Source organism: Lagopus leucura, unplaced genomic scaffold (genome assembly GCF_019238085.1).
Source record: "Lagopus leucura isolate 7727_CA_CO unplaced genomic scaffold, USGS_WTPT01 Super-Scaffold_739, whole genome shotgun sequence".
NCBI lineage: Eukaryota > Metazoa > Chordata > Aves > Galliformes > Phasianidae > Lagopus > Lagopus leucura.
Window position 1 is genome coordinate 8,331,771 of NW_024962255.1, and position 12,834 is coordinate 8,344,604.

Here is a 12,834-nt window from a genome sequence, read left to right on the forward strand (position 1 = left end):
ATAAAGCTTTCCTCCACCCTGAGTCACTTTTGGAGTCTGAGGAAGGGCAGGGAAGACAGTTGGAGGAAGTTTGAGATGCAAATGGAGCCCAGAGCTGCAGAGCAAGGTAGTAGCCCTAACTTAGAAGCAGCAGTGGCAACAGCAGTCACAGTGTGTAACTCCCACAGCATTCCTCTAACACTGCTTTGTGCTAGCTCTTTCTAGGAAAGAATGAATTTACTTTCTTTTTTTTATTAGTTTGAAATAAGTGGAAAACGCAGGCCTGTTGGACATGGGGTTATGCCGAAATAGTACAGCAGGAGTCCAAATGGGAGAGGAAATCTTTCCATGACCAGTGCCACCAGGAGATAAATAAGCAGTGGGAACCAGGAGGTGAGTGCAGCTGCAGTTCAATGTCCCAGGCCACGAGGGCTGAAGCTCTCAAGTGCTGGGGAAGAGCTGTAGTGGGAGCACTGGCATTCTAGCTGTGCTGCATCAAAGCCTTGCTAATGCAGGGAAATGCTAGCGGTGACAGCGACAGCCCACCCCCAGCCCCTCAGTTACACAGCCACTGCACACTCCCAGCTCAGGAGAGCCTGTGTGCCCGGTGCTGTTTCAGTCCTGGTGACGGAGCATCACGCTGCCACACCAAATGTGGCATCGCTAAGGAGCGCCTCAAAAAGTGCGATGGAAGCTACTGTCATTGTCTCCATTTACAGGAGGAGAATCTGAGGAGCTGTGACCTTGCATTGCTCTTGCTCTATGTGGCCAACTGCCTGAACTGAACAAATACCCTTGGAACTCTGTACTCTGATTCAAGTAAGACTCTTCCTCTTGATTAACCCTTTGGCTGTCTTCAGTGCCTGAATAGCATATAGATGGAGCCTGACAATAATTGGTGGTATTTTTTAATTGCATTTTGCAGGTATAGGTGACAGAATTTGCCCTGCTTAAGGACAAATGTAGAAAAAGGCAAGTAAATAAACTTCAGTCTAGCAGGCTATAAGAGTAACAGTGAACAGTTGTTCTGTTTTATTCCTACAAAAAAAAAAAAAAAAAAAAAAAGTAAATAGTGGGCTATGCATTAGTGCTTGGAAATTAACCAACTTTACTTACCAAGGAATTATACCGTTACTTTAATGGGGAAATAGAAAAGTGTGTGTTGGTCTATAGTGGTAAGTGGCAACAGCAGGCACTGGGATAAAACAGAGTTAGTCTGAAGAAAGCAGACTGGTTTTCATTGAAGAGTAACAGCCAACCAGATATTTTAAAAACTTTCTCATGAGGTCACAAACAAGTTGTCATGTATTAAACACAAAAACTCTTATTAAAATAATGAAAATTACTAAAACCCTTGCACCTCCTCACCAACCAAAGGGATGCTTTGATGCATCCCTTAGGGGCTCTTTCTGCATTGCAAGGGGGAGAACTGCTCTGGGTGCCTGGAGCCAGTGACAGATACGTTGTGACATGACCGATCTGCAGCAAGAGTAGCCAGGGCCCAACAAAGGCCTTAACAGAAAGCCACCCAAAGGTAACTTCTTCATACAAAGGGTGCCGTGCTCTCCAACTGTGAAATTCCTGTTTGAATTGTCCGTCCTGACTCCCTAGGCAAACCTGCAGCACCTAAATTCAGATCAGTGTGAGAAAAGATGTCCACACCATGCTCATTCCCATCCCTTTCTTCTCCACATGATGTGCTTCCTTGGAGAGAAAACATATTCCCATGATATCATCCAAGCAGCTGCATCCAGCACCAGATTTTCCTACCGACCAGATCAGCAGGCTGAGTCTGCCAGTTCTGTACACCAGCTCTCGTGACTCCAGCTGATACATTCACATCATGAGAAGGCCCAGTAAGTTGCTTTCAGTTTATTTTAAATACTCTCAACTCTTGTGTACAGCCGTGAGGGACTAAAGAATAATGATCACGCAAAAACAAAAGAAGTACAGCAGCTGCTACCATCTGAAAAACAAATGTTGTATGGACAAAGCATCTTACGTGTGACAGTTTCGCATTCATATTTTTCCGGCCGTTGAGAAATTTGAAAGTCAGATGTTAAGTTCACTAGAGCAGATCTAGGAAACTCTTTTCTTTCCTAAGGTCTTTATTTAAGAACTATTGATTCCAGCCATAGATCAATGGAAACATTTGTTTTTCACTAAGGTGGAAAGAGCAGCTAAGGCATAGGCAATACATGGAGCTCTTGCAACCCAAGAGTACCCCTCAGCTAAAGTGTATTCAGCTCTGGGCACCAAATAATCAAGATGTGCGTGGAATTTTGAAAGGTGCACTGATCAGAAAATTGAACGTATAACCCAAAGAAAGATGGAAAAGACTGGTGCCATTTGCCTTCAGGGTAAAGAAAACAATGTGAAGTTCTTGATATATTTTGCTACGACCTTCATACCCAGTGATGAAACAAACTCCAACCACAGGTGAGAGATTCTTATTGACTGCCTCTCAGAAGGAAAATGTACAAATGTAAAAGTTTGAAAAGAAAATCCTCTCTTTTTGGTGCTCTCTTGTCCCCACTGTGAAAGTTACAGAAATCTGAAGACAAGCCACAATGGAGTGAAAGATGCTTCACTAGTTATGAATTTTCTCCCTTTGGGAAGGTACATTAAGAACACTTAGAAAGCTTTCTTGATCTAAACATGTTGAAAAATTGCTTCTTCACTATGAAGAGCATTTTAATGTCTCACAAACAGATTTTTCTGTGAATCTATAAATACACATATGGAAGGATCACAATATAACCGTTTGGCACTGGTATGTGAAAAGATCATCTTATCTGATTTTTCTACCATTGCTTAAAGCAAACTGCAGCATTAGCTGTACGACGATCTTCATTAAAACACTCCACAGCATTGGCTTGCCTTGCAATTATCAATCATAGTGTTTTTTTTCACGGATTCATAAATCAGTCAAATAGTCTACAATTAAAACATCTAACAACTCCCTCTATGTTTATTACAGTTCTTTTACGATAATTAAAAGTATACCTCACTTGAGCAGCAGTTAGCTTTAAGCAGGCAGAATTGCTCTGAGCTCTGTCCAGCAAGAACAGGAGTCACTGTAAGACTGCCCAAAGCAAGGGGAAAAAAAAGGATGGTGTTTGTGATGTTGGCAGAGCACACACAGATCTCCTGGATACACTGCACTACTAGTTGAGCAAGTAATACTGCCAAATACTTTCTTCCTTCTGTTAATAAAACCAAGAGCAGTGCTGTTTGCTGCTGCCCCCAGTAGCTGGAGGCCAAGCTCAGTAGTCAGGGTCGGATGCGAGCTCTTTGAAGGTAGTCATAGGTCCTCTGATTGGACAGTAGCCACCAGCCATGGAAAAAAGTTTATGGAATTCTAGGACTGAAGGAAACGACACTGAAACTCTTTTTCTCTAAAAGCATCTTTAATTTCAATCCAAATACAGTACGTTTGCAGCACAACATTAGAATTCCTGTTCCAATATTTCACAATACATTCGTTTCCTGTAATTAATTACAAATCAATTCTGAATACTAGGACAGTATTTTTAAGATACGTAAAAAGTACCATAAAAATAACTACTTATAACCATTACTACAGAAAAAAAAAATACAAATGTAAAAATGTAAACATTTAAGCTAAAGTCTTCAAAATTGCAAGACCAAGTAAACAGCACAAAACACAAAGTACCATCTAAAAAATTGCTAAATCAAGGCCTTGTGCAGGCAGCACTGCAGAAGTTGTTCGTGCTATGTGAAATTCACATTCAAGTTTGGACTAGCTTTTAAACCGTGCTTCCTAACAGAAAGGTTGGCTGTTGTCTTCACTATACTTCAAGGCTGCAATCTCACTATTTAATTGCTTTTAAGCAGAAATTAATTAATTCCAGCAGAGAACAAGCAGGACAAATTTCAGAGCAAGCTTGACGTGTTCTTTACAAAAGCAGCATATCAGTGCAGCTCAGAAGCAGCAAATGAACAAGATGCACAAAGCTACCAGCATCTTTGCTGCACAACAGTAGGCAGGTGGGGCAGTTCACTAGCAGTGCAGTGTCTCTGCAAGAACACTATTTTGCTCCAGACTCCACCACAAGGCAGCAGTGCACTGGTTTGCCTGCACAGCTGTGAGAGGCAAATACCTGGGCTGCAAGGCCAGGAGATGCCACTGGTCTCATGCTGTCCTACCCAGCCTCACCCCAGCTGGAGGCTGCCTGACTTCCCTTCACCCTTTGTGAATTAGTTCCTATTTCAGCACTGTTCGTACATGCTAGTCAAATGACTCAGCTATTGAGTTCTCCTGCTGCATTTTCGCCCTTGTTACAGTCAGGCACACTTGAGGCAAAAAACAATGGAGAAGTTCTAATTCCTGAGCGAGTCTTTTAATGATTAGAAGGGGATGAACGTCTTAGTGAAATATTACAATTTGTCACCGCGTGGAAACGCCAAAAAAAATTTAAGTTTTCCTCACAGATATATCTTGTAATTATACTCCTAGAATTTGCTGGCTTTATTACTTTTATTTATGTTCTTTTGAGTAGACAAAAGCGAGTACAAATCTCTTCACTAGAACTGACTTTATTGTATTGCTGAGATCAACGCTCACTGGTAGCCTGCAGTTTTTAATCAGTGAAAGCAGCCTGCTGAACAGAAGATGAGAAGGCAGTAATAAGAGGCAACACATGAGGGGAAAAAAAAAGAAAAAAGACTTAGTCAGTACAATAAATATTAAAACCTGAAGTCAACTGATGCTTCATAACAGGGATTATATACTGGTTGCTTAAAATAGCAGAAACTACATTCGGTAGCAGAAACATTTCCAGCTGTAGGAGCCTAAACATGTAATTAGTTTAACAAGTCTCAGCAGTGTCATGACATTTCACAGGACTGCAAGAACAATACTGTTGTGCGGAAAGAAGATGATCAGGGTAATTAATGGCCTCGTTTGCTTACGGTGATCAGGGCAATGCAGTGAAATGGATGGTATGAGACTAACTCAAGGATAGAGTGTATGTCAATCGACACAACCTCATGGAGAAGAGGTCTCAGACAACAGGCTGCATTTTTTGCTTTGATCCAGTAAGCTGAGCTTACAAAAACACCTGCACTGAAGTGTTATCCTTAGGATCCCGGGGCACCCGGCGCAAACCAGACGAACATTCATTTCTCTAAAATACCCGTCACAGATAGAGATCAATACAGACTGTTGCGCTGAAAACAGATAACTAATTTCAAAATGCAGTATTCATAGGGAATCAGCAGGATGCATGGAGGCTTGCCCTGAATTTCCGTCTTATTCAGTTTTTAAAGGCTCTTGGAAAAAAGAGACATGAACTCAATGGCCTGTTTGCTTTTCCCCACCCCCACCCATGTCACCGATCTAATAAAAACTTATCACCTCTTTCTACAAACCTTGCCTTGCTTTCAATTTTAAAAATCAATGATCTGGAAGAAACTGTAAAAATCACTTGCAATAAATTTGCAAAGGACATGCAGGCTGCTGGAGTAGTAAAGAATGGGGACAGGTCACTTACACACAGCAATCTGGATCGCTTCATAAGCGGTATTTTAAGGCTGGTAAAATACAGTGTATACCTCCAAGAAAAAATACGTTAGGATAATAAGGGGACGAAGCACCACATTCTAGAAAGAGACTCTGAAGAGGACCTGAGCCGTAAAAGTCAGCATCCAAGGTAATGCTTCTGCAAAAAGAAGGATAATGTGATTTCTGTGGAAATAGGGTAGGGAGGTATTTATCAGAGTAAGAAGATCACACTCTGTCTGTATAGGCCTGCTGGATCACTGTTGACACATAGCATCTCATTCAGAGGTCACACAGAAATATTTAAATATGTGAGAAGTACAGAGAAGAACGTGAAGATGAATTAGTCTTGGATAGCATTCATTTCCATAGGAAAGTTAAGGAATTCAGTATATCTCATCAGAGAAAAGGTTAAAAGGGACATAATCATGATTTATAGCTACACACGAGCAATTAGAAAAGCTGATACTACAGAGATCAATATAAGCAATCAAAGGCATAAAAAGACCAAAATAACTTAAGGTGGAGCTACAAATGCAAATAGAAAAATCAAGTGAAAAACGTACCTGAGGTAATTAACTATTGCAACAGGAGGGATGGGCAAATGCTCGTCACTTGAAGAAGTTAATATTAAATGCCTGCCTAAAATATGTATGTTGTAGTTCAAAACAAAGCTCCTGAATTTAACAGGGAAACTGCTCATTGAAATTCAATGGCCTGTTGAATTAAAAAATGAATTCTCGTTATGTTGTCTTCTTGCCTCGTATATTTAAGAGATTTATTTTGAAATATAGCAACTAATTGGAAGGGGGTTACCACGAAAAAAGATACTCTTTTTTTTCGTAGGAGAGTTACATTTAATGCTAGATTTAAAGCTAAATAATCTGCAGCTGCACCTTTTTTCCCCTATGTTTATTTCTCCCTATTTCTTGTTCAGAATTGCACAGTCCACTTAGTGACTGTCTAATTTACATAATCACATTGTTATTCTTCAGTTTTTCTGTTCCTATTTATAAACCATTCACAAACCATCCACTTAAGTAACAGCACGATTTGTTGTAAGAATTATTACGGCTGTTTCCAAGGGAAAATGGAATGTGATTAAATGAAGAACGAACAATGACATTTCTTAAACAGAGGGTCCTAATCCCACCAAGGGATTTGTAAATGAAACCTGCCCATCAAATTCCATCCCAAACAGCCAATGAACTACTGAGGAAATGCAGCAGATACCTTTACAACTGTATAGCAAGAGCTTAGCAAAAGACAAAAAATAGATAAACAAACTAACCAGCCACGCACACAATACCTTCCAGAGAAATGGTAAAGCTCCCAAAGCCATCTGTACTTTCAAATAAAAAAAAAAAAAAATGAAGTGTATGTATACAGTTGCTGATATGACTCAACACAAGTCTGAATACTAAGGCTCTAGAGGAAAATCTGCAAGCAGACCTTTGCTCCTGGCTGAGTTCCAGCTTCTGAGAGAAACGCATCAAGCAAGGAAAGGGCTGGATATTTAAGCTGTGGATCCAGGAAAAAGGAATCTTTTCTGCATAAATAGATTTTTTGCAGGTGCCACACGAACCATAATAACCCAACCTTCTTATAAAAATGGTGAATGGTGACATAAGAACATCAGAGTTCAATATTTTCAACTGAAGAATTTGTTCTCTTTTTAAAAAATGAGTGGGGAAATAAAAAACCTATTTGTTTACCAGTAATGCCATCACCTTTACAAAAAGCTATCTACAAGGAACAGCTGAGAAGTTCCGTGAAGGAGGAGTGATGCTACAAAGCCTCATTCATCAAAAAGAAAGATTAAAAAAAAAAAATCCCAAATAGGTATTTATAGGCAGTACTGCTTTGACATGTTTGTGTTAGTCCAAAGTAAACCACACTGATGGATTCCATTCTTGTTTGTACGCAGACAGACGCAGTCCATTCAGACGTGCACGCAGCACAGAGGACCACAGAGATCCCGTTAAATTGGTAGAACTGCTTCAGAAACTCATCCAGAGCCATTCAGAAGTGTGCAGTAACTGTTCACAGCACATTATCTTACAAGCAGCAGTTCTTAAACATTGAGGGAGATATGGGAATATTTCAGGTGAAACCAACCACGAAGCACAGGAAAATCAGTTCTGGGAGACTGGTGTTGAATATCTGAAATTCCCTGTTGAATCAGTTTAAGGAGCTGCAGATGGGATCAGCAGAGGGACTGGGAAATGCCCACAGTAAAAGCCCTGCAGCACAGACACTGAGATACCCTGAATACTGACAGTTTTTCAAGGGAAAAGTACTGAAACACTGTTTCAAAAATAGCATCATTATTTGAGATAGAGATAAACCCTTCCCCATTATTTGTGTAATTATTCAGATGTTAGCAATAACAAGTAAATGAATAATGCAGCTAGTAGTAGTGTTCTAGATAAAAGACCAAAAACAGAGAAACAAAACAACAAAGCAACCAAGCAACAAGGCTTTAGCCTCAGTATTTAGAAACTATATGCCAACACCAATTTTCACTCAGAAGTTGCAGTATAAGGCTGAAGAACTTAAAATTCCAGGGAATTTTCTAAGCCAGTAATTAAGTCTGTGGCTGTAACCGTGACCTAGGGTCTAGCGCTTCTGTGACGCATTTCTGCCTAGGGGTTGGTACCGGTTTGGTTTCAGACTCTGTTTTAGTAACCAAAGACATGGGATTCCTATGGTCAGCCAAACTGTTTTTCCTACAAGGACAGATTCTGCGAGGAGCAGCAGTGGGTGCCTGCAATTGTCGTGTTTCCATAGATAACACTGAATCTAAAGAACTGCAAGATGTGCCATCAGGCCTCTCCCAGTTCTCCTTGTCCCGTTCCTCTGCATTCCCACGTGCTTTTGCATTGTACGCTGGTTTATCAGAGGGTGGAGGTGGAGCTCTTCTTTTCTTCCCTCTGCCATCATTAGGACTTGCAGTATGCATATTTTTCTGAACAACCATCTCGTGAGATCCATCAAAGAGTGAAGCCCATAAGGAAGACGCAGGCTCTTTTTGCTGGCAAAGCAGGAACTCACCATCACTCTCTTCAATTTTTCTTTGTGTGATATCAGCTAAGCCCTCATGTTTCACTGGAGAATCAATGCCTGTAATTTTAAGGGACAGCAATTAACTCAGATTAAAATGCTACCCATGACTTTACTCCTCTCTATTTTATTACTGTTCAGAATACAAAGCTGTATTAACCATGTCTCATGAAACCTGGGCTGCTATTAAGCGTATTAATGGAAGAAATGGAAAAGATTACATATGCTTTCAAAAGAGAAAGCTGGGGGACAGGAGAGAACTGTTTTCATGACAGCTGGTATTGAGAGAACAGAGTAGGAATTGATCCTTCTTTCCAAGCAAAAGCTGAAAAAAAATTACAAATATATATAGACATACATACATATATATGCACACACACAGAGACACAATCTTCATAATAGATATATTTTGCTGTACAGCACTTTGAAATTTTCATTTTACACAAGGTGCATGGAAAAATGTATGACTAAATATTCCTGTGCCTCCAGCCTGCAGAAAATTGAACGTCTTTACATATACCATTTTTCTTTATGTGCTTTAAGACTCTTGCCCCATTTCTGATCTCTCATATTGAATTTTCTAGGTAGACCACAATAATGCTAGCCTTTAAAACAGAAGCAATATCTTTTCTATTTCAGGTCGCACGTTAAGGATTTTAAACACAATTTTAAACACAGGATTTTACCTATGAATACTGTCAATAAGCAGAAAAACACTGGTATATTAAGAATGAAGCAGAGTTTGTGTTCTGCTCCACACTGATATATTTGAGCATCAGCAGAATTATACTACAGCATTACCTTCATGGAACTTCTGTATAGTTGATTTACTGCCTTCCCGCTCTGTGTTCACAGCTGAGGTAGTATTGTGACTGCTGGCTGCTCTGATGCACAGGAGCTCGATGACCCACACGGCATTTTGAGCATCTTCACAATTCCAATCTCAAGCAGCAAGCAGTCAGGCATTTATAGCCGCACAGTGTTTTTCAGCCATTACTGCATTAGATCCATTAAAACAGTGACCTACTTTTTCTAGTCGGTAAATATTATTTCTGTAATGAAACTATTAAAATAATCCTGTTGCAAACTATTTTGCTCTGCAAAACTAAGTCTTACATACAATCCAGGTATTTTCTGAGCATATTTTTCAACATTATTAAGAAAAAATAGTAGGTAAGTTAAGTTAGGTAAGCCTTAAAGTAGTGTTAAGAAGAGCAAATTAATTTTTATTTCATTTTTTAATTTTTAAATAATTTAAATTTTTAGATGAGACCATTTTGCCTTTACATTCCTTGTGCTTTATGCTACTCCCACAGCAAGCATTTATTTCTAGTGGTGGCTCTGTTTCTCGTGTTCAGGTCTCCCTATTTACAGTTCAGATCACAGATTTTCTGGTTCAAGGTTAAATAAATAAATAAATAAATAAAATGGTGCAATTACAAATTCAGATTTAACATGAACTCCTTGGTATGCAATTATGTTGCTCTTTCATTGTCTCAATTGCCCTTGAAAAACTCAGCGTTTCAACATCAACACCAGAAGCCATCTCAATGCAGACAATGTTGTTTCTGTTACCCTGCAACTTGAAAAGACAAATCCCACTCACTCATATCATGGTAGACAGAGGTCGCTTCTTTAGTCAAGAACAAAGGTGGTTTCCGTGGTGACATAATCTCAATTTTCATAAGTTCTTCACAACAATGTTTCCACTGGCCTGAGAGAGAAAAGAGAACAGTGATTGGAACTTCAGCACTTCAGCTTGAAAAAACCGAAGTCATTAGTTTCCTAACACAACCCATCTCCAAAGCAATACCAAACAGTAAGCATCTACTTTTACTTAGCAGGAATGCTCAGGATGCATTTTCAGTATTTTCAACTTTTAATTAATTACGACTTTTAGCACAGAAGTTATGAGCTACCACCTTTAATTGAAGCATCCCAACAGTACTGTTATACCACAATGATTAAATATCATAATTTGCCTTCAAACCCCCAACCCAGTATAAATTCACCAGAAAAAAAATCATAACTTATCAACATACTGCAAGCTGGGTGTTACACAACCGCTATAGTAAAGGAACAGTTTTGTCTTTCATAAAGGATAACTCGCCTTTTATCTGCCAGCAGACAAGGAAATCTCTTTTACTATTAATAGATTTTGACCTTAAGGAAAACAAGGCACAGTAAAATTACTTTGTTCATGCCAATCATTCCAAGTTTTCCAAGCACATTAGTTTTAAGAGATTTTTTAGAACCACTGAAGAAAAAAAAAAAAAAGGCATTTAAATGGTAAGTGACCCATTTTTTCTGTACCTAAGGAAAATGTCTTTAAAAAAATCTATGGGTATTCTATCTATAATGAATAAGTAGTAGTTCTTTTACCCCACTCCACAGCTAATTTAAAGAAGATGCCCTAGTTTTTGCTTGGTGTTTTCTGCAATTGATAAAACCTCTTCTTGTAGCTCAGAGAAAAAGGAGTAGAACTACAAACTACAACACCCACATAAGAAAACCTCTGTTCACTGATTTGCTTGGTGTGGCCTCTGATTAAACACTGGCGTTTCATCAATTGAGCTGGTTCTGTTTTCTGCCCTGGTGAAAGCGACTGTCAGGATTCAACTGTATTTTGTCAGTGACAGCATAACAACTGTCAGCTGTTCTCTGCTCCTAGTAAACCTATGAGTCAAACTACTAAAGCAGAGGAAAAAGATGAAGACAAATTAGTCTGTATAGTTTCTATAGTTAATACATGGTGTTAAACAAGAACCATGGTATGCTACCTGAAAACCATTTTGCTGTCTTACACGAGAAGAAACTCGTTTCTTGCTGTAAGAACAGCTTTGTTACAGAGGTTACCAAGGTCATTAAGACAGCTTACTGGAGAAAGTAAAACCCAAGCCAAACTGAAGATCTTCAAACATTTTAACATGGAAAATAAAAAATTCAGGGTATCAATTTACCTCACTTGCATCACGTTACAGCTGTCACCAGTTTCCAGTAGGCAGCGTGTGTTTGCATGGGTAATGGAATGGGGAATGGATGGGACTGTGGGTAGGTGAGCAAATTCCCTTGTGGCAAGGGGTACCATAGCAAAACCTGAGAATTACCAGCAAAATCAATCCTTAACACAGCAAACTGCAACTTAATTAATACATAATACTGCTGGGTAAGGAATATACATGTTTCTACTCGCAAGAACTGGCTGAATCTGAATCCTTGCCAAGGCCCCAGATGGATCCTGCATCTTCACTACTTCCCATTAAGGCTTCCAGGCCCAAAGGTTTCAGTCTTGCAGAATCTCACAAAACCAACAAACCTGATAAGGGTGTGCAGGCAGAAGGAGCCCCACTCAGCTAAGTGGAGGAAGAGGTAGTGAGAGTTTATTAGTCCTTTAAAAATCATCTAGAATGCTGCTAAGAGGTCAAGTTACTTTGGATTTGTGGACACAGTTATTTCTTGTTTCCTGCAAAAAGCCAGACTGAACGTGCGGATATTTGTCTCCCAATAGCTATGACCACCTCCTAATACTATTCCAAAGAACATTTTTCTTCCCATCGTTGCAAACAAAGGATTATGAGGCAATTGTGATTGAAATTGTTCAAAGATTCCTTTGATGTTACATAACATCCTTCAGGAAGGGCGCAATGCTAGCACTGCTTGCTTACTTACTCAGATCATAGAAGTGCTGCAAGAAAGCCTCCATCCACTTCTGAAGCTCTTCCCTACTGTCAGTAGCAAAAAGTTGAGTCGCAGCCTCTCCAGGCAGGGGGTTGATAACAGAAAAGCTATTGGCTCTTCTTTTGGAGTCTTTATCCACAGATTGAATTCTGGTTTCCTAAAAATGACAAACTGTGGTAATGAGTTATTGCCTCAGCTCAACACCTACAAGACTACAGCCAGTGACAGCATAATGGGAGTATAATTTGGCCTTCCTACCTAATTCAGATTAATCTCCAATTAAAAAAAAAAGGGAAAAAGGAACTAAGGTCAGGAATTGCTTATAAAAGTATTTTCTCACACAACAATTTAAATGATACAATATATGAAAAAAAAGAATGGAACAGAATTACTGTAATTACAGAATGTACATTCTGTGATTCCCCTCCCAGTACTTTCACCAGCTGTTCTCATGCATTACTTTTCACAGTTGTTGGGTGAAAAACCTAGAACAATAGCAAGCACCTCTTTTTCTCCAAAATCTTCATCTGCACAATCACTTTTTCACAGTTAGGTCTCCTACTACACATCTTGCAATTTTTTATTCTTAT

General features: G+C 39.4%; 1 protein-coding gene across 1 annotated transcript in view; it reads right to left on the reverse strand.

Annotated features, from left to right (window-relative positions):
- Window positions 1–3,442: 3,442 nt before the first annotated feature.
- RTKN2 (rhotekin 2) overlaps window positions 3,443–12,834 on the reverse strand; it is a 37,253-nt gene continuing 27,861 nt past the window's right edge. Inside the window, exons 11-13 of the mRNA XM_042863363.1 lie at window positions 12,236–12,401; window positions 10,173–10,280; window positions 3,443–8,626 (exon numbers count right to left, since the gene is read on the reverse strand). Of these exons, the coding sequence (XP_042719297.1) occupies window positions 8,091–8,626; window positions 10,173–10,280; window positions 12,236–12,401 (810 nt within the window). The 3' untranslated portion in view covers window positions 3,443–8,090. The remainder of the gene's footprint in view (window positions 8,627–10,172; window positions 10,281–12,235; window positions 12,402–12,834) is intronic.